The sequence below is a fragment of the Elgaria multicarinata genome, chromosome 16 (genome assembly GCF_023053635.1).
Source record: "Elgaria multicarinata webbii isolate HBS135686 ecotype San Diego chromosome 16, rElgMul1.1.pri, whole genome shotgun sequence".
NCBI lineage: Eukaryota > Metazoa > Chordata > Lepidosauria > Squamata > Anguidae > Elgaria > Elgaria multicarinata.
The window spans coordinates 26,963,200-26,985,451 of NC_086186.1; the positions used below are offsets into that span (position 1 = coordinate 26,963,200).

The 22,252-nt window shown below is 47.4% G+C and overlaps 1 protein-coding gene across 1 annotated transcript in view; it reads right to left on the reverse strand.

The window, feature by feature from the left end:
• Positions 1-22,252, reverse strand: part of SLCO3A1 (solute carrier organic anion transporter family member 3A1) — a 148,645-nt gene that overhangs the window by 116,802 nt on the left and 9,591 nt on the right. The window contains exons 2-3 of the mRNA XM_063142660.1: positions 14,776-15,073; positions 14,224-14,412 (exon numbers count right to left, since the gene is read on the reverse strand). Of these exons, the coding sequence (XP_062998730.1) occupies positions 14,224-14,412; positions 14,776-15,073 (487 nt within the window). The remainder of the gene's footprint in view (positions 1-14,223; positions 14,413-14,775; positions 15,074-22,252) is intronic.

Here is a 22,252-nt window from a genome sequence, read left to right on the forward strand (position 1 = left end):
CGCCCCGCCTCCCTGCCAGCTTATCCCGGCAGGTCTAGCTCAGAGTCACCAGAAGAAGGAGGTTTACTTCAGAGCTAATGAAGAACGTTCTAAAGAAGAGTGTGCCCGGGTAAAACGATAGAAGAAAAGGTATTTCGATTGACTGGGCTCAAGTTGCATTTTGTAACGTGGCAAGGGAGGACGCAACAATGCACTTAAACAACGGTGTAATGAATAGTGTAGATCCCGCCTTGGACAAATTCCTGGAGGAGGAGGCTATCAATGGTTACTAGTCCTGAAAGCTATGTGCTACTTCCAGTAGAAAAAGCAGTACATGAGTGGGGGGTGCTTTTGCACTGTGTCCTGCTTGTGGGCTACTTGGTCGACAGCTGTTTTTGGCCACTGTGTGAACAGAGTGCTGGACTAGATGGACCCTTGGTCTGATCCAGCAGGGCTCGTCTGATGTTCTTAGAGTGACGGTTTTCTCTCCATGCATCCCCACGGTAATTTAGAACATGTTCAGAAAGAAGATAACCCTTCCCATGTGCACACAGTTAATCCTTTTTTTTATTTAAAAAAAAAAGGACACTTGATGTGTTTATAGAAGCATGAACACTCCTCTCCCCTCTCACAGACAGCACACTCCTTTTTATCCTAGTCGACATTGACCTCTACCACTTTTTAAAAGTCACCAAATACTTACAATGTGCTCACAGGGCAACTAAGGCTGGTGACGATTCCCATTTTGCAGATGGAAAACTGAGGCTGAAAGAAAAAAAAGTATTTCCAGAGCGCAGCTGGCAAGTGTGAACACATCTTCTGTGCTTACAACAACAACCCAGGCTCTCACTTACGACCTTCAAAGCCCAAAATGCCCTGTGGACGATGACAACATTGCAAATCCTTTGCCACACACTGCTGGACTACAATCATCATCATCCCCAGTCAACATGGCGAGGGGGTTGAAGTACAACACTTCTAGGTTGAAGAAGACTACCATATAGCATCAGGATACCTGAAGGAACATCAATGTTCACCCAAACTGCCCCTGGTATTAAGATTCTCATCACAGGCCCTTCTGAAAGTCCCTGAACCATCTGAGATGAGGTGGCCAGGAAGGGGTGGATGGTCTGAGAACCTGGAATGGGGCCTTTTCTGCAATGGTGACCTGCCTCAAACTCCCTCCACAAAATTCACTTGACGCCTTCTTTATCATTTTGACAGCAGGTGAAGACTTCTTTAAAAATTTGCCCAAGGCCTTAGGAGTCTTATTGTATTCATCTTTATTGATACTGTATTATTTCAACATTTTTTAAAAAAACAACAACACTAGGAGGCTATATACCTGAGAAGCAGTCTCGGAGGCTCAGAGGGTGGTGACAAAGGAGAAGACCTTATTAGTGGTGGTCCCTTGACTATGGAATGAGCTCCTCACACTATCATTCTTTCAGGGCCAGGTTAGGACCACCCTCTACTTCCAGGCACTGAATGGCATATGATGGGGCATTTATGCCTATCGTCCATACAGATCTAATATTTTATTGAAACTGTTTTTAGCTGTTCAAAATTGTTTTAAATTTTGGATATTTGATTTTTTTTACTGTATTTTATGCTGTGTTTGTCTTATGAAATTATTATTATTATTATTATTATTATTATTATTACTTACTTACTTACTTACTTAAAACTAAATAAAATTAAAGGGCCATGAGAAGTACAAGACCACAAAACATTTCTGGTCTGCCTGCCCTCAACAAACCAATTCAGTTATTATTGATTTATTGATTTATGAACATTTATATACTGCCTTATTTGCTAAAACGTCATCGAAGTGGTGTAAACCAATTAAAAACAAGAAACCATGAACACAATAAAAAGCAAGAACATTCAAGATAGTAAAAACATTAAAACAGCTAGATAATTTGAGAGACAGTGTGGTGTAGTGGTTACAGTGTTGGACCGGGACTCAGGAGATCTGGTTTCGAGGCCCCACTCTACCCATAAAGCTCACAGGGCTGGCTTTGGGCCACTCACTGACTCTCAGCCCAACCTACCTCACAGGGTTGTTGTTGTGAGGATAAAATGGAGGGTAGGAGGATTATGTACGCCGCCTTGGGTTCCTTGGAGGAAAAAAGGTGGGATATATATGTAGAGGAGAGGGAAGATCATGTATACTGCATTGGACTCCATGGAGCAAAGGTAGGATATATTGATGTAACCAAGAAATAATTCAGAAGGCGAAATTAAAATAATGCGTCTTCCCATTCTTTCTAAGTGCCAGAAGGCAGGTGGAGCAATCGTAGCTTTGAGAGAGCATCTTCCACAGCTTGGGAGCGACGCAGGAGAAAGTCCTGACAAATGGGCCTCTGCAGGTGACGGTGCCCTCAAGAGGACCTCTCCTGCAAATCCTTATTCATGCAGGATCATCACAAGACCCTTCCATGGCGAGGTCCTAAGCCGTTTAGGCCTTGAAAGCTGAAAACCCAAACCTTGAATTGAGCCCAGAAAACAACTGGCAACCAGCTCAGGTCTTTCAAGGTCGGTGTAATAGCGTCTCAATGCCCTGCACCGCTTAGCAGCCTCGCTGCTGCATTTTGCACCAAATGAAATTACCTGCAGCTGAATAAACTTGGTGCAAAATAATATGCCGGATGCCTGGATGCTATTCCTCAGCCAGAGGTAGCCAGGAAAGTGGCTCTTGACCAGCTGGCCGTGAAGTTAATTCCCATGACGGGAATAAGCTCGGGCTAACCCTGATTGTGTGAACACAGCCCCAGCTGCGTCCCTCCGGCCCGTGCTAATTTCTATTTTTCAAAGGCTTTATGGGATAATTAGACAGGAGCCAAACAAGAGTATAAACAGAACATTAAGAGGACATGAAAATAGCAGGGTGCATGCAGCCGCCTCGGAAACGGAGCAAGCAGCGCGTGGGCTGCCATTTGCATAAGCTCTGTACAGTGGACACGGCAGGGCAAAGACAAGCCCTTTAAGAGATGCAACGTTTCGGCAGAGAGGAACTGCAAAGCTGTGCAGAAGCGTTCTTCCCTCTGCCAGTTGTCAGATGTTCTAGCCAGGAGACGTTTCCAGGGCTACATTACAAGGAGGAGGAAAACACACACACACACGGATGCATAGGCACTGTGCATTGCTGAGCAAGGAGAGGGAGGATTCTTCGAGCCCAGTGGGTTTCAAACTTTTTACCGACAGGAGCACTTCCTGCATTTTGCCTTTTTAAAAACGGCCCCGTGGACTTCAATCGTTCCAGTTGTCTGCCCTACTGCGTCTTTTCCTTCAGCGTTTAAATGCTAAGGATGTTTTCTATGGTATTTTTGGGATGCTGTAATTCACCTTGAGAGCTGTTCTGCTTACTTGGAAGGCAGGGTGCAAATTCTCCTGATAAATACTCGAATTATTTGATCTGCTGAGGAAAAAAGCAGTGCAGACTGGTGGCTCCGATGGTGGTGGGGCACTGAAACCGCTCCGGGTTCCAGTCAGAACTGTAAAGGAGCTATCTGAGGAGCTCTGATATCAGTGGGACAGTGAATCCACTCCAAGTTCCAGTCTGAACTTTAAAGGGACTATCCAAGCACCTACCCACTAACATCAGAGCCACCAGCCTCCACTGGAAAAGAGGCAAGGAAAGCCATACCCAGAGAGGTCTGCCTGGCGCCTACACTGTACTCCTTTCGTCGCCAGCTGAAGACCTTTTTATTCACTCAGTATTTTAACACTTAATTTTAACTTAAATTTAAATTATACTGTTTTAACTCTGTATTTTAACCTTATATCAATTTTGCTGCGTGGTTTTATCCTGGTTGTGCTTTTTATATTGTATTTTGTATTTGTGTTTTTAACTTGATGGTTGTTTTATGATGGTTTTAATTTTTGTGAACCGCCCAGAGAGCTTCGGCTATTGGGCGGTATAAAAATGTAATAAATAAATAAATAAATAAATACCTCGTGCTTTGCCTGCGGAAGGTCCCAAATTCACTCCTTGAAAGGATTAGGTAGTAGATAGCGTGAGAAATCCTGAGGAGCAGCTGCCAGTCAGAACAGGCAATATTGGGAAAACAGACCTGGTATCAGGCAGCTTCCTATGGACTCCCTACCAAAGGGCCTCCTATGAAACCCTTGCATTTTGCAAAGGATTCTGGGACACATTCTACAGTGCACAACTAGAACACATAGGCCAGGCCATCAGGGATGCTTTAAGGTAGATTCCAGCACTGAGCAGGGAGTTGGACTCGATGGCCTTAGAGGCCCCTTCCAACTCTACTATTCTATGATTCTAGGCCTGTTGGGTGTCACCTTCTACATACATTGTGTGCATGCCCGAGCAGACAGTTAGATACATGCTTTATGGCTGCGCACTACAAGGGACGATGTTGAATGCTGGGACAGGCTCTTTTTAGGAAAGCTAGCCCACCATTGCTAAACTTCTCACCAAAAAGCCACAAAGCAACCACAGCCTTCTCTGGATCGCAACTGGAGAATCACTGTTCCAAATGCAACTTGCCACTACAACACCGTAGTTAATGCGCATTCCTACAATGCCGCTGGAATAAATTGCACCTTGCAGACTTTTGGCAAGCAGCTTATCCCTTTGGCCCAATTGATACATTACCAGGACAGAGTGGTGGCCATCACAACCACCATCTCCATGGCCCACCTCACATGTGGAGGCTGAAACCGAGTGGGTCACTACCCTGACCAGAAATGCTGGCCAGAAGAACACTTCTCTGCTCTAGAACCAGGTGTCGTCCCCACCAGCGGCAAGAGAAACAGAAAACATTGTGCACATAGCGAAAGGCACATCTAAAACTCTTGTTTCATATGCTCAAGGCCAGTGGCGGACTGGCAAGATGCTCGATGGCAAGTGTCCCCCCCACCTTAAACATTAGACAATTTGTTAAAAATGTTAATGACCTTTTAGTAGCTTTATGTGTATTATAAAAGATATGTATTTAATTAATATTTTTATATACTGTGGCCCTATGCCCTTTAATTTAAATATAATGTATTTTCTTACATTGTATAAAATTAGTATAAATCTACTAGGTATTAGGGTTAGGGTTGACAGGCAGTTATTGACAGATTCGCACAATCATCTAGTGAATTCAAACGATTGCTCTTAATATAGTGGACTGCATGAAACACGCTTTTACGCATTTTAATGTATAAAAAGTTCAGTAGAAGCAAACTATTTACATTTAGTATCTACTGTATACTGCCAGTAATATGTACAATATATGTACACTGTAATTACTAAAAAATATACATTTATTTCGCAAAAAAATTAATTGTACCTTTTTTCCACTTATGTATTTTTTGAAAATTTTATTTATTTCTTATAAAAACTAAATCATAGCCTTATAGTTGTGGGTGGGGCCCTTTTGTCTCCTGGCAACGAATATTTTTAGACCCAGTCCGCCACTGCTCAAGGCACTTGACTCTGAAGGAAAAGGATCTGGGACTGTACGTGGGCTCAAATTAAGTATTTTCCCAAAGCTTCCACTTCTCGGTCTCCAGACACCTCTACTGAGGTATTCAGTTAAGTCAACCCTGTCCTTCCCTCAAGTGCCTCTCAGTTCATCCTGCTTCCAGGCTCCTTGTTCTTCAGCTCCCACACCAGCTGGGCCCCCAGCCACTGATATTTCCTGACTCTGTCCCTCCTCTTTGCTAATAATGTATTTCCACCAGCCATTGACCTTTCACTTTCCCCAGAGAAGCTGCTCTGGTGATCGACATTCCATTTCTGACGCTTTCTCCAAGAAGAAGTTAAAATGTTTGTGATTCTTCCATGACAACGCAGCAGTTATGGGGAAGACACTGGCAACAGTTTATACAATAGTCAATTTTTAGCTATATAAGCTAAATCTGCAAAGTAGCCTTGTCCAATCTGGTGCCCTCCAGATGTTTTGGATTATAACTCCCAGCATGTCCCAGCATGCTAGGTGTTGTAGTCCAACACTCTACTTCCCTTGCTTGGCTTTGTCCATTTTCTTCTGCTGCCCCTTATGCCTGGAACGCTCTTCCAGAACATTTGAGAACTACAAGTTCAATCACAGCTTTTAAAGCTCAGCTAAAAACCTTTCTTTTTCCTAAAGCTTTTAAAACTTGATTTTGCTCTGACTTTATACTGTTAGTTTTACCCTACCCTGTGCCTGTTTGGTGCATTCTCTTCCCCTCCTTATTGTTTTATTATGATTTTATTAGAATGTAAGCCTATGCGGCAGGGTCTTGCTATTTACTGTTTTACTCTGTACAGCACCATGTACATTGATGGTGCTATATAAATAAATAAATAAATAATAATAATAACATTAGAAGAACACATCAAGAGGAAATAGTCTTTTTCAGAGGCCAAAATATCCTTATGTGGAAAAATATAACCTACCGTTCTAAGGATGGATGGAACTGGGAATTATTATTATTATTATTATTTACATTTATATACCCCCCCCCATAGCCTAAGCTCTCTGGGCGGTTTACAAAAGTTAAAAACAGTGAACATTAAAAAGAAATATACAAAATTTAAAACCATAAAAAGCATAAAACAAAAACAAAAACAGGCAATATGTAAAACATTTCCTTTTCTTATTTCACAGCTAAAGTCCTCTCTAAATGTTACACAATAAAAATATATTAATGCAACACAATGTTGAGTTTGGCATCCGAGATCAAAGATAAGCTTATCGTTTTAAATACACAGAGGGAGACTCGTTTCAGGATGCTGTAATTGAATTTACTGATGAAAAGCCCAACAGGTTTCAGCCTACCACTCCTGTAACTGTCTTGCAGTTTTGAGACACTCCCTGGTGTCTGTAGCTCAGACCAGATATGAGAAGACCTTGAGTGAATTGCTCTGGCATGATAACCCCTGGAAGAAACTTTAAGAAAAAAGAAAGTCCAACAGTATAAAAAACATAATACACCCCATCCGGTTGACAGTGTTGAATGCACAAGATAATCTGTTCTAAATAATCTCTGCATTGTTACAAGTGAATATGAAATATTTTAACTGTTTTATATGCATAGACCTTGTTTGCTACATGCCCAAGTAACTATTTATGCGCAGCACTGAAATCATTTTATTTATTTATTTCCAATATTTATATACTGCTCCCCCTTCAAAATTTTGGAGTGGTGTACAAGATAAAATACCATAAAAAACAGAATAAAACACCTTAAAACAGATTTTTAAAAGAAGCAAAATGAAAGGTGAAAATGAAAGGCCATTAAGGAAAGGCTTCGTGGAACAACGACGTTTTCAGGAGGTGCCAAAAGGAATACAACGTTAGCGCCTGCCTGACCTCCAGAGGCAGGGAGTTCCACAGGAGGGGGGCCACCACGCTGAAGGCTCTTATTTATTTTATTTATTTATCATATTTATACCCGCTCCTCAGCCAAAAAAGGCTCTCAGAGCGGCTTACACTTAGCAAAAAAGACAGTCCCTGCCCTCAGGCTTACAGTCTAATAAAGACATGACACACAAGGAACAGGAGTTCAGGAGGGAGGGAGGGAGGAGAGAGAGAGAGAGTCCAACAGGAGCAGACCATGATGTTTCTTCTGCCTGCTCCTGTCCCCATGCTCTTTCTTCTTCCCCACAGGGCCAAGATGACAGTTTTCCCTTATTGACATGTATGCACAAACCCTGCTTGCAATGTGTTCTTCTAATTGATATATATTTCTGTGTTGTCCCATTAATCTTCTATTTATGCATGGTTACAACCCTTTGAAGAAGGCCTAATAATAAAGCACGAGGCCGAAACTCATTAAGCTATTCATCAATAAATTCATTCACAGCATAGAATCATAGAAAAGCAGAGTTGGAAGGGGCCTACAAGGCCATCGAGTCCAACCCCCTGCTCAATGCAGGAATCCACCCTAAAGCATCCCTGACAGATGGTTGTCCAGCTGCCTCTTGAAGGCCTCTAGTGTGGGAGAGCCCACCACCTCCCTAGGAAACTGATTCCATTGTTGTACTGCTCTAACAGTCAGGAAGTTTTTCCTGATGTCCAGCTGGAATCTGGCTTCCTTTAACTTGAGCCCGTTATTCCATGTCCTGCACTCTGGGAGGATCGAGAAGAGATCCTGGCCCTCCTCTGTGTGACAACCTTTTAAGTATTTGAAGAGTGCTATCATGTCTCCCCTCAATCTTCCTGAGACTGTTCTCGCATTTCGTGTTCATCTTGGATGCTCACCCACCTTGTTTTAAATACACGACCATATCCTTGTGGGTAGCAGAAATGCGAGGCTTTAAAGCAACCACATACCAAAACCAAACAAGAGAGATTGTTTCTGTCCCAAGTCCGCCTCACAGAGGAATTCCTCCTGCACACCCATTGCTTGCACAGAGGATTTCTTTCGAGAATGAGTGTAATTTGGGGCAGTATCATCATAACATCAGGTTACACAGGAGGGAAGAGGAAGCGTGGAGCACCAGTATGAGAAATCTGGCTTAGCTCTTACGATACTCTGGATTTTCATCAAGATCCCACCTAGCCGGGCTGTGCATACCTAACCGGACATTATGGACTGAGTGACATCATACAACCCGTCACAGTTAAAGAAAACATGTCCTTTTGTCAAATTACACGCATTCCCCGAATTGCTGCAGCCTTGCCTTGCTTCTCCCTCCATGGTGATCAATTACTCCTACAACAGTCTAAAATAGTCTCCTACCTATTTTAGGCTACAGCCACTCCTGTCTTGTCGACAGTGACTGGCAGTAATGGCTCTCCGGAATTTCAGGCAGTATTTTTTTCACAGCCCTTCCTGGAGATGCCAGAAATTGTACCTGGGGCCTTCTGCGTGCAAAGTACATACGCCAGTGGAGGCTGGTGGCTCTGAGGTCAGTGGGGTGGAGAATCCGTTCCAGGTTTTAGTCAGAACTCTAGAAGAGCTCAAGGAGCGACCGAAACCCGGAGTAGATTCACTGCCCCCACTGATATTGGAGTCACCCACCTCCACTGACATAAACTATCACTGAGTTTCAGTAGGGTGACCATATGAAAAGGAGGACAGGGCTCCTGTATCTTTAACAGTAATGTAGAAAAGGGAATTTTAGCAGGTGTCATTGGTATGCAACCAGCACCTGGTGAAATTCCCTCTTCATCACAACAGTGAAAGCTGCAGGAGCCCTGCTCTCTTTTGTATCTGGTCACTCTGGTATAGCTAGTGTAGCTTTAACTGTTGTGATGAAGAGAGAATTTCACCCTCTTCAATTGACACCTGCTGAAATTCCCTTTTCTACATTACTGTTAAAGATACAGGAGCCCTGTCCTCCTTTTCATATGGTCACCCTAGCTTCAGGCCTTACATAAATGGTAACAGAGACCTGGGATTTATGCTTACAGACCAGGTGCTTCACCACTAAACGATAGCCTTTCCATAGCTAAATTCGTTACACGTTTAAACAGTGGCAGAAAAGTACAGATGTCTGGAAACCCAGGTTCAAATATCAACTCCGGTATAGGCTGACCATATGAAAAGGAGGACAGGGCTCCTGTATCTTTAACAGTTGCATAGAAAAGGGAATTTCAGCAGGAGTCATTGGTATGCATGCAGCACCTGGTGAAATTCCCTCTTCATCACAACAATTAAAGCTGCAGGAGCTATACGAGAGTGACCAAATTTAAAAGAGGGCAGGGCACCTGCAGCTGTAACTGTTGTGATGAAGAGGAAATGTCACCAGGTTCTCCATATATACAAATGACACCTGCTGAAATTCCCTTTTCAATACAACTGTTAAAGATACAGGAGCCCTGTCCTCCTTTTCATAGGGTCAGCCTACTCCAGCATGTCTGCATGGCAACTTGCCTTTAGAGTCATTTTACTTTCCTCACACAGTTTGTCAGGGGTAAACTAAGGGTCACCAGTAAATTGGCCACCCTGGGCAAGGCAGATTTTAATGTGATAATTGTAAGCTGTGTAAACTGGAATAAACCACCTTAGCAATAAAATGGTGGAAAAATAGAATCTCCAAAGTTTCAGATAAAGGGTTATATTGTGCAGCAGCAGCTAGGACTTCCCGGCCAGCTCTTAACCACACCAAGAGGTCCATCAGACGAGTGTTTATTGCACACTCGTTACTGGGAACTCACGGATTTTCACAGTTCCCTCTCATGACTGTCTCCCTTGCACCTCCCGCCCCTTCTAGCCTTCTTCGCATGACAAGAAAACACCCCAGTAAGTCCGACTTATTTTTAAAGATGGAAGTTGCCTCTATCCCCTGCTGTGTGCAGGAGAAGCAGCGGGATCAAAACGGCCCCCTGAATGGGCCACGTGCACTTTGTTTACTTCCTCTTTCAAAAGAAGAAGTAATGAGGGACAAACGCACCTAGACTGAGAAGCAACGGTAGGTAAGCAAATGCGATTTCCCTTCATGTCATGACGCTCCTGGACTGAAACATAGCTGTTGCCTCTTGTCTGAGCTGCTGTGATGTCACAGAATGCTCACAAAGCATTCCAACGACTCAGCATAAAGGTGACCACAACACAATGTTAAGCAATAATATGGCTTCCATGAAGCTTTGTGCTGGGGGAGGGGAGACTGAAATGCTGGAGTGGGGGACTAAAGAGACAGTGTCGTCGAAGAAAAGGTACAGCACCTGCTATCCTATGGACATTCTCAATTACCTTCCAACTAAACAGCAGACTTCCATCACTACCATACGATAAGAAACGCCCTTCCCTCTGCACAGTCACTCTATTTTAAAGCAATCAAAAGCTTTGCTGTCTGCAAAGGCCTTTCACAGCAAGAAGGAAAGGGAAAGGGACCTCTCGTGCAAGCACTGAGTCATTACTGACTCTTGGAGGGACGCCAGCTTTCGCTGACGTTTTCTTGGCAGGCCTTATAGCGGGGTGGTTTGCCGTTGCCTTCCCCGGCCGTGATTACCTTTCCGCCAGCTAACTGGGTACTCATTTTACCGACCTCGGGAGGATGGAAGGCTGAGTCGACCCAAGCTGGCTGCCTGAAACCAGCTTCTGCTGGGATCGAACTCAGGCCATGGGGAGAGTTTCGGCTGCAGAAACTGCTGCTTTACCGCTCTGCGCCACACAGCAGGGTTACTATAAAATGTGGGTTGCAGGGAACACCAGAAACCCAATTAAGGGAACAAACTTCAGCGTGGGAAGGCTCCAAGCTAATTCAATCCTAGCAAGATTCCTCAACTGGACTAGAACCTTTTCTTTCCTTCCAAAGCAAAACGGTCAAACCACCTCATTAATGGCTTCCTTCTCTCGATGAAAATTGAAATCTTATTCCTCCACAGGTCTCTGTGCATCTGTCCCATACCTTCCTATGTGTCAATGTTTGAACGCCCAACCCGGCCCTGTATTTTGAAGCATGCCTTCTCCCAATCATTCCACCATTTGGCTTCCATCTGTTCACAAGAGCTGACCAGAGGAATTTGCCGCCTCCCCCTGGTAGGTAATATGTGGATAGCTTGATAAGTTCACAGACAGGAGTTGCCATAAACTGTCTGTTAAGACCATAAACAGTCTGTTAAGACTTAAGGTCAAGGTAAAAAGAAAAGAAAACGCTAATAGTCACTTCGACTACTAGAGATAAAAAAGGGACAAAACCTCATTGCAGAGAGAGAAGAAAAGGTGGAAGAAAAAAAGATTGGAAGGGAAGCAGTCAAGCTATAGAAGTGGAAGAAAAGGCAAAACCAATTAAACCAAAAAAGCCAAATAAAGGAAGGTTAATCAGGTTAACTCTTTCCAAACAACCAACAAGCCTCATTGCCCATTTCCAACATCCCTAACAACTGGAATCAGCCAGCCACAAACACGCAGGCTTGCGCTATTGACAGCCGTTTGCCTTTACTGAATGCCGAAAAACCAAGGACCAAGACACGATCCCATTTCACTGTCATTTGGCTCCAGCAGGGAAAAATAAGAGAGACAGAGGGGAAGGAGAGGCTATCGTATCCCCCCCCTTCATCCAATTGGCCTACCAGAGCACCAGGTATCCTGACATCTGATCTTAGAGGAGGGCAGCTGGTCACCCTACCAAGCCTAGTCTTGATTCCCATTCATGCCCTCTCAGATTTCAAATGCAACCTCCTATCTTCCCTGCTGCTGCCGTCCCCCCCCCCAACACACACACACGAAGACAAAAAGACAGAAGGTAACCCCAGAGCAAATGCCGAGTCACTTATGGAAGCGTCAAGTATGTTAAGAGCCCCCTGCTGTGAAGTGGTCCACAGAGGAGGTTTAAAAGCCAGGCGGCTGTAGGAAATCTCGCCGGCCCGCATTTGTCTTTCACGTTGCCCGTCTCCATTTCTCTTTAACCTTCAGGGCAAAGAGTCTCCCGGCATCATCCCTGTGGGAAGCCCGCATTTAAACATCAGCGCTCAGAAGCTCCGCACCAGCTCATCTGATAGGGTACTGCTTTCCACTGCCAGCAAAAGGTGGTTCTCAGTGCAGAGAGAAATCAAATAAACGCCTACATTGAACTGGGCCGTAATAATACTTAGGGGTGCAATCTTATGCATGCTTACACTGAAAAAAATCCCAGCATTCCCCAGCCACTGTGAGGAATGCTGGGCGTTGTAGGACTTTTTTTTCCTGCCTGAACATGCATAGGATTGTGCCCACAGTTGTTAGGGCCATCCATCAGTCACTACATCGCCATCCATGGACATGGTGGATCCTAAGCAAAATAAAAAAGTTCCCTGCCCCTGAACGCTCACAATTAGTGCTTCCAGCGTCTCTTTTCTCTTTGTAGCAACCGTTGGCTGCTGTGCCTTTAAACAGCTTGGCTCTGCAGACATTAGCAGGTGACAATACTGCCGTGAAAAGCTTCCCCCACTGATTCCTGCAGATCAACCGGCTTTTGCAAGGCACAGGTGGGGATTGTTATTCTTCCTAGTCAGCTGGCAACTCACACTTACAATTTACATTTCGATGGAGGAAAGAGAAAGATTGAAGGGGGTTAAGAAGGGAAGGAGAGAGAGACACATGTATGAGATGACTATTACCCAAATGCAGTTACATGTAGTCTTCTCTGGGTGTACAGGGAGGCAAGGACTTAATTATATGGTGCTCTGAGTGCCCGAACCACGGTTACATGATGATCTAGGATATTGCTCCACCAGCCCTGTCAGGCAGCCCAGAATCATTCTTGCCCCATTAGAGACGCGGGCAGGAAGCTAAGATTGGAGAGATGGCCTAAAGCAGTGGTCTCCAACTGGCGGGTCACAAACCAAAAGTGGGTCGTGGCAAAGCTGTTGCCACCACTTTGGCCATGGAGAAAATTCTGAAAGTTGGTCCCATGATACAGGTCGGGAGTCCGAGGTGGGCTTTGGGTCAGGACCAGTTGAAGGCCACTGGCCTAAAGCAACAGAGCGTGGCTGAAGCGCAAGATGACCCGGGCACTGTCTGGCTCATAGCACATGCCGACAACCCAACTCTCTCTGCAGGCTTTCCAGGGCTTTTTGGTTCATGGTCTGTGTCAGACCAAGGCTGGGCAGAGTTATTTAGGTCAGGGAAGGGCTCGGAGGACCGATCCCTCTTTCCCATGAAACTGGTTCCGTTCCTCCGATTCCAATTCCTAGCGATTGAGAAACCGCCAGACCCAGCCCTGAACCCCCCCGCCCTCCCCCCCCCAGGAAGACTGAAAGCTGCCAGGACGCCGCCGCCGCGGCTGCTGCCATCCCGCGCCACCCCTGCAAAGGGCGCATCCCGTTTCGCCCACACGGGCTGGATCCGGAGCAACTATGGGCCACGCGAGCCAGGGCAGCGCAGCGCTGAAAGCTCCGGCCGCTGCCCGTCAACGCACGTCACCGAGCTGCCTGGGGACGGACCCGCAACTCCGGCGAGCAAGCTGGGGGGGGGGGGGGGAGAGAGAGAGAGGGGAGAAGGCGCGGAAGCCGCGGTGCGGGCAAGCGGCGCGCCTGCCTGCCTGCCGGAGGGAAGACGTTGCCGCTTGCTGGGTGCCAATCAAGGCACCTGCGCCAAACACGCCCCTTCGCATCACTTTCACTTCTGCAAATGATCCGGGGCCCGGGCGCCGGGAGACGCCAGCCAGCAGCCCCCCCACCCCCTCGGCCCCGGAACCCGCCGCTCGCCCGTTCTTCCCTCTGCAGTCTAACAGGGGGGGAGGGGGTTAAAATGACCCCCCTGCCCCCCGTGCACGAGCCTCCGGGGCCCGCACCGAGCCCTCGCGCTTGCCCCGCCGTGCCCCCCAGCCGTCCGAGCAGCCCCCCCCTTCCCCGCTTCCCGCCGCCGGCTCACCAGGTAGGCGCCCACCGTGCCCTGGGCCAGCATGAGGGCGCACTCGGACACCAGGAAGATCTGGATGTTGGAGAAGCACGAGCCCTTCTTTTTCCTCTTCTTGGCGCGCTGCGCCTCGTCCCCTGGCAGCTCGCCGCTGCCGTCGCCTTCGCCGCCGCCGCTGCTGCTGCTGCCGCCCGCCGCTCCGCCGCCGCCGCCGCCTCCTCCTCCTTCTCCGCCGCCGCCGCCCGGGGAGCCGCGGCGCTTCGTGCCCTGCATCCTCCGCCTCGGCGGGCCCCGCTCGCCCCTGACCGCCTCGCCGGGAGCTGCCTGGGCGCGGAGGAGGAGGAGGAGGAGGAGGCGGCGGCGGCTCCCCGGCCGGGGTCGATCAGGCGCGCGGCGCCGCCTCTTGCCGGCGCCCGCCTCGCCTCCTGCGGGCTCCTCCTGTCGCCGCCGCCGCCCGCGCTGCCATGGCTGGCCGCCCGCTCGCCTGCCTGCCTCCTTCCTTGCTTGCTTCCTTCCTCCCTCCGCCCGCTGGCTCCCTCCTTCTCTGGCGCGCGCTCGCTCGCTCGCTCGCAGCGGCGGCTCCGAAGGGCTGGGTGCTGCTGCTGCTTGGCCCACCCCGCCGCTCGCTCGCTCGCTCTGCCGCCGCCGCCGCCGCCGCTGGGCTGGAGCCAAGCGGGCCGAGCGGCGCTCCCCCAGGGGAGGGCAGGAGGCGTTTAGCGGGGGGGGGAGGAGGGTGTTGGCGGGGCGCCGCCGCTCGCGCAGGGCCAGACGGGCTGGTCCCTGGCGCCGCGGGGAAAGGCAGGTGAGGGGCAGGCAGGTGGGGAGGGGGACGCGGGGCTGGGCCCTCGAGGCCGGGCCGCTGCGCCTGGAGGAGGGAGGGAGGCGAGGCGAAGCGGGAGCCCCTCTTCTCGGGCAGGCGCCTAAAGGGAGGCCGGGGGGGTCTTGGAGAAGACCGGGGGGGACGGGGCGGCCGGCGGCCAGGAGAGCTGGCCGGCCCACGGACAGGGGGAAGAGGGCGTGAGCGAGAGAGAGCCAGCCAGCCAACCAGCGCCGGAACAGGGAGGGGGAGTTGAGATGGGTCCACCCACCCCCCAAGATGGCTTGAGGCAGCCCTGGAGGAACCTGGATTGGATTTGGAAGGTCTTGTCACCTGAGCATCCAGGCAAACTTCAAGCCATCCTCATTCTTTGATGTCCCATCTCCATCCTGTTCCACATAGTGCCCCCCACCCCAGGCCCAGGTCCCTGTTTCCAGGGCCCTAGGCAGTGCCAGCTACAGGTTCTGGGGGGTCCTTGGGCAAGGCCCCCTCCAGGGCCCCCCTCCCACCCTCCCCGCCATTGTCCCAAACAGTTCTTGCTCCTCCTCTTTCTCGCCATTGCCCCCCCCCCCCCGCCTGCTTGCAGGACAGGTAGAAAGCCAGGGAGCTCCGTGGCATCTCTTGCTCCACCTTCTCACCACCTCCCTTATCTGGGCCAGAATGAGAGGCAGGCAATTTAGCAGGTTGCAATGGTGGAGAGGAGAGAGGAGCAAGTCCAGGGGGCTTTTGTCAGTGGGCCCCCGCCCCCGTGCCTACCCTTGATGCCAGCCCTGCCCCTGGCTCACTTTGCAGACTCCATCAACCCTGGGCAGTGTTCAAGAGACCTGTGGGCTACACTGTTGCCATCTGTCCAATGCCAACAGAGCTTCATTTAAGGGCACTCTTGCTTATGCTTCCATTCCTCTTGCAATTTCCTCCGGCTCTCCCAAGTCCTCTCCCCCCCCCCCGCCCCTCTGTGATGAGAAAGATCTTTTTTTCCCCAAGCAAAAGCGTAATTAGCCCTCCAGAATGTTGTGTGTTCAAACTCTTCAACCCTCCAGATGGTGCTTTTGGAAGGAGAGCTCTTGAAACGAAACCTGGTACCGACGTAAGGATGTATTCCAGCTCAAGGAGCGCATGAGCCTCCGTGGCACAAAGGTTAGGCACACCACTTGCACGCAGCGAACGCGCAGCCGCTCTGGTTTCCCACCTGCCGTTCGTTCGGGAGCCCTCGGTAAGCAAAATGATCAAACGGGAGCCAGAAATAGATCCCAGCAGTGATCTACTCCGCCTGCATAGTGGAAGACGAGGAAAGGTAGGGACTGAGCTGTAAAACCCAGCAGGATGAAATCTTCTCCTTATCCACAAATACTGAATAAAAGCTGAGCTACAATACTGCTGGGTGCTCAGCAGGAGACAGCTTACTGTCTTTCAGTTTTAGACTTCTCCTTTGAGTTCCAAGTGAGGCAACTCGGGCGCGGGAGATGAGTTTGCTCATTCAGCTGAGGAGTGTGCCATGATGGGAGGCGAAGTCGCGAATGCACCCATTTTACAGATGGTGAAATGGTTTGTCTAAAAAGCCACTCTGGCTGGACCCAGAATTTTAGCCCAGGCCCTCAAACCAGAATTCAACGTGTCTCTCTTCTTCCAAAGGGAAACATGCAGACCGAAGATAAAATCTCCATGCAGGTCCAGCTAATACGAAATCAGAAGGGAAAAGCGAGACGCAGAATTTTGATTTCCAAGAGCAGATGAGAGAGTTGAGCTCCGCAGGGGGTCAGGGGAAGTGGGAGGGGGGCACTGCTTGGATCACCACTCAAGGGAGGGGAATGTGCCCTGTTACCAAGGCAACCCAGTTGGATGCTCCCCTGTTTAACCACGCTGTGGGGATTTCATTGCCTGCCTGTTGCCAAGGCAACAGATGGTATATTCCCTGCCTACTGCACCTTCTCTGACTCCTTAACTGTGGACTGGGGATGCGAGCACTCAGGTACCACCCCCTGTGGGTGGGTGCTGGATCTACACATTGTGCAAACACGTCCGCCATCACTTCTTTCCCTAGCACCCAAGGAAAACAATGTCCCTAAAGAGTGGGGCTCTTTTGTAGCTTACGCAAACGTTCACCAAAATGCAAACACCCTATTTAAATGCCTGTAGTTTGCCCTGCACTGGCTGCCCTTGAAAAGTGTTCATAAACTACACCTGGTACAAACTGCATCAGCCGAAGTAATCTGTGGTGCTCCCTTTTTTTTTAGCGCGTCATTCTGATCTTACTTAATTTTCACTGGCTTCCAGTTCATTTCTAGGCATGGGTCAAGGGGCTGGTTGTTATGTATAAAGCTCTAAACAGCCAGGACCAGGATGTTTAAAGGACTGACTCCTGGATGCCTGCTAGTTACATTCAGTTCTGGAGCCTCTGCCCTGTGTTCCACCACCAAAAGAGATTTGATTGGCTGAGATGCATGACAGGGCCTTTTTGATGGTGGCATCTTGCTTGTGGAACTCCCTCCCAATTGAAGTCAGATTCATTGAACCTTTCGTCAATGATTTTTGGGCAGGCGATTTAAGGTTTTTTAAAAAATTCAGTCAAACTTTGGATTTATTTTACTTCTTAACTGGTTTTGGATTTGTTTTGTTGGCTTGTTTTAATGCTCTAGATTCTGCTTTACAGAAATTCATTTATAATTGCGAACCGCCACAGGGACCCCTTTGAGAGTCAAAAGATGACTTTATAAATAAAGCAATATTTTGTTACGGTCATTTGTTGTGTTTTCCACATCAATCTGCCGGAAAGGGTGGGGTGGCCTTCACAGGGCATCACCCATCAAACCCTGTGCGTAGGAGATAATTCTGTTGCATGTTTCTCATCTCAGTGTTTCTCTACATGAATTGAAAGGGCACCCTACAATGCTCTCAACACTCAGTTCTGGCTACAGTAGCCATTGACACAGTAGCCATTGACATAGCCTTGCAAATAAGCCTACCAAAGTTACTAGCCTGCGAGAAGAAGGAGGAGGAAAGAAAAGAGTACAATTGTGCTTGAGGCTGTCAAAGGAGGGACAGAGAGGCCATGGCTAGACCAGGCCTATATCCCAGGATTGTCCCAGGATCATCCCTGTGCATCCAAATGACACACAGGGGAGCCGGGAAGCAAGCAGGGATGATCCCTCCATTTGCCTGGGATAATCCTTAGGACTAGCTAAGGCCAGAGTTGCATGTTTATGCTAGGCATGAAGGAACGGGGTTTTTTTATGCTGGACACAGAGGAACAACAGAGCGTGTCATCCCACTCACTTGCCTGCATGCAATTCCTGGGACTATCAAAGTTTAAGTTGGCATGCTAGCTTTCAGGAAAGCTTGAAAGGATGTTCTCAGAGAAGCAGCCTGAAGCTCCAAAGTACCCCCAGGATTCTCTGGAATATAGTTTGAACACCACTGCATGGTGCAATGCAGATTGCACAAATCACAGCTGTTCAATAACAGCTAACCAAAGTCTCCCATTTCCCAATACCCTCCTTTCCCCTTTCCTGGGGAGAAAAAAAAGGTAGCAAAACACAAATACGGAATAAAAACCTGCCTCCCCTCCCCTGCTATAGCTTTCTCCACCAGAACTCCATCAGAACACGGAGTTTGTATCAAAGCCTGTTGTGCAGTTTTGAGCCAGAAGGTCAGCGATCAGGAATTATTTTTAATGACATGCCAACGCCGAATGCATTTGTGATTAAACCAAGTATGCTGCTTTAAAGAGCAACCGGGCAGGTTACTGGATTGAAGGGACCAGAAGAGAGAAGATGACAGGTGAAGCAACAGCAAGCAACTCAACGTGCTAAAATGGCAATATTTTACACCCAAGGATCTCCAGGTTTTGCTTTAATTAGCTGAATACTGTATCTACAGCCTGAGAGCACTGGTATAGTTTAGCCAGACTGGATATTACAAATCTTTAAACAAAATCCAGAAGCTTCGTCCAAACTGCCTGAAATTTGAAACACCGTATTTACATATTAAGTGACATACCCTGGCCCAATTGGAGAGAAATCTGTTCAGAAGTGGCCGAGATATAGTATTTCTTTTTTAAAAAACAAACAAACCCATTTTTAAAGCATTTTTCCTCTCCATTTCCAAGCATTCCTTGCCTATTCATGTTTGGTTTTCCCCATCCCTTTTTAACTATGTCCAGAAATTCAAGGAAATAGTAGAGCTGTTTTGATTTTTGCCTAAAAGAAAGCTGCCATTGTATATTTATTAATTTTAGGATGATTTAATACCTCAATGCAAGTTTAAATGCCTTTTCAGTTACTGCCATCAAATCTTATAGATTACTTCCAAAAAAAACCAAAAGAACTTGAGGCAGCTTCCAACAATAATACAGCCGAACAATATATAAACTGTGTAGATCAAACACTACACAAAACAATAATCGTGGAAAACAGCAGTTAACATAAACCCAGGAATCAAATAACAAAACCTTCAGTTCATAAAGGAAGGATCAACATACGTGCTCAGTCCTGTCTACGGAGGTCCTAGATGGGACCTTTTCCCTAAACAAAAATGGTTGCTACAACAGTGGGAAGTCAATTGTAGAAAAGTTAGGGGAAGTATGTGTCGTATTTACAAGAGAACAGCCGTCTGTTTGAAGAACTATTCAGTCCAAATCCAGTTTAAAAGGTGAGCAGCAGGAACTTTGAAGCTGTCCATCATCAACTGTGAGCACCTGGACAGCTCATCTGGTCACCGACTTCTCTGCTCTGGAGAGATGGGTGCCTTCTATTTAAATTACTGTGTGCAATTGTGGTCACCTCACCTAAAAAAGGATATCATAGAGCTGGGAAAAGTGCAGAAAAGGGCAACTCAAATGATCAAGGGGCTGGAGCATCTCCCCTATGAGGGAAGGTTACAATGCTGGGATTGTTTAGCTTGGAAAAATGGAGGCTAAGGGGAGACATGATAGAGGGGAACAAAATTAGGCATGGGGTGGAAAATGTGGATAAGGAGACATTTTTCTCCCTCTCTCAAAATACTAGAACCCAACAGAGTCATCCCATGAAGCTGACTAGTGGGAGATCCAGGACAAATAAAAGGAAGGACTTCTTCACACTGCCACGAGATGGCCACCAATTTGGATGGCTTTAAAAGGCGGTTGGATCAATTCCTGGAGGAGAAGGCTATCAACGGCTACTAGCCCTGATGGTTGTGTGCTATCTCCAGTAATCGAGACAGACGCCAGTGTGCACCAGTTGCTGGGGAACATGGGTGGGAGGGTGCTGTTGCACCCAGGGCTGGTGCCAGACTGTTTTGCGCCCTAGGCAAGGTGAGCTACTTTCATACACACACACACACGCCAACTTTGATTTTTAAGAACATATGTTTCCTGGAAAAAATAAGCACAAAACTTGAAACTGCTAAATTTATTTTAAAGTGCAAGAAATACGTCATGCCAATTATAGCAAACAAATGGGAAAGGAACGTCTATGGGTCTAAAACGCATTATTTAATAGGAATATCACCTCCAAATCATCCCCAACTCTCACACGTGTGGACACACACACTCAGCATCACTCACTCCAAACAAACACACGCATGAACACATGCATTCACTCAAAAACCCCACGCACCGCATTCACCCATACATATTCTCTCTCTCTCTCTCTCTCTTTCTCTCTCCCGCAATGTACAAGTGACAACCCTAGGAAAAGTTCTGTGTGTTCTATTAGGGAGGGAAGTTGAGAAGGAACAGGGCAGAGAAAGGCGATTGCAGCTGCAGGACCAAAGGGAAGTGTGGGTGGGTTCATGGAGACATAATTGTTAGTGAGCACAACACACGAGAGGTGTTGACTTCTTCCACAGCACAGAAGGAAAGGCCGGATGCCTTAACTGGCAATTTCCATGCTATGTGTGGGGGTGGGGGTGGGGGTTGCATGAGTGAATCTGAAAGTGGCTTAACTCTTTTTTTAAGCTGAAGGGTTTTTGTTTTTTTTTCATATTTGAATTTGGAGATATGGGCAAGAACTCGCTGTTGCCTGTTAGTTTACAAGCTGCTTCCAGCAGTGGCTGAGCTACTCAGATGGAGCATTCTAAGTGCTCGGGATGAATGTGTCAGTGATATAAGGATGAGTGAGAGAGCGTGAGCATTCAGTTTCTGTAATGAAAAGTTGAAGCTGGCTCACCTTTACAATTCCTTCACGTGTTTAAAGCAACCTCTTTCTCCCATGTGATCCTGCCAACCCAGGCAAATGTCAGCAGAGGCCCTTCCCTGCCTCAGAGATTTGGCTGGTGGGGACAGGGCCTTTTCAGTTGTGGCACCCTTATCCAAGAGCAGTGGAGGCTGGTGGCTCCGAAGTCAGTGGGGTGGTGAATCCACTCTGGGTTTCAGTCAGAACTCTAAAGGAGCAGGCAAAAACTTTTTTTTTGTTCCAGCAGAGTTGTGGAAACTACTCTGGATTTGTATTAATGTATTGGAATTTATTTTTATTTTTAATCTGTTACTGTTTTTATAATTTTTAAAAATGTTAATTTTACTGCAGGTTTAATTCAATTTTAACTTTTGTAAATCTAGATGTATTTATTTTAATTGTACATATTTTAATGTTGTAAACTGCCTTGAGTCCCAGTACTGGGGAAAAGGTGGGATATTATTATATTTGTGAACCGCCCAGAGAGCTTCGAATATTGGGCGGTATAGAAATGTAATAAATAAATAAATAAAATTATTATTATTATTATTATCATCATCATCATCATCCCCCACACCCAGTTTTGTGGACCCATCAGCTGGTTGTAAAAGTGGACTGCTCCAATGATTTGGATGTGTGTGATTTCTTTGCTGCCTGCCTTTTGTCCTTGGCACCCCTTGACTCAGCAGTACCTTCCAGGCAGGTTCCCCACTCATAGAACCATAGAACAGTAGAGTTGGAAGGGGCCTCTTAAGGCCATTGAGTCCAACCCCCTGCTCAATGCAGAAATCCACCTTAAAGCATCCCTGACAGATGGTTGTCCAGCTGTCTCTTGAAGGCCTCTAGTGTGGGAGAGCCCACAACCTCCCTAGGTCATGGGTTCCATTGTCGCACTGCTCCAACAGCCAGGAAGTTTTTCCTGATGTCCAGCCGGAAACTGGCTTCCTGTAGCTTGAGACCATTATTCCATGTCCTGCACTCTGGGATATTCGAGAAGAGATCCTGGCCCTCCTGTGTGTGACAACCTTTCAAGTACTTGAAGAATGCTGTCATGTCTCCCCTCAGCCTTCTGTTC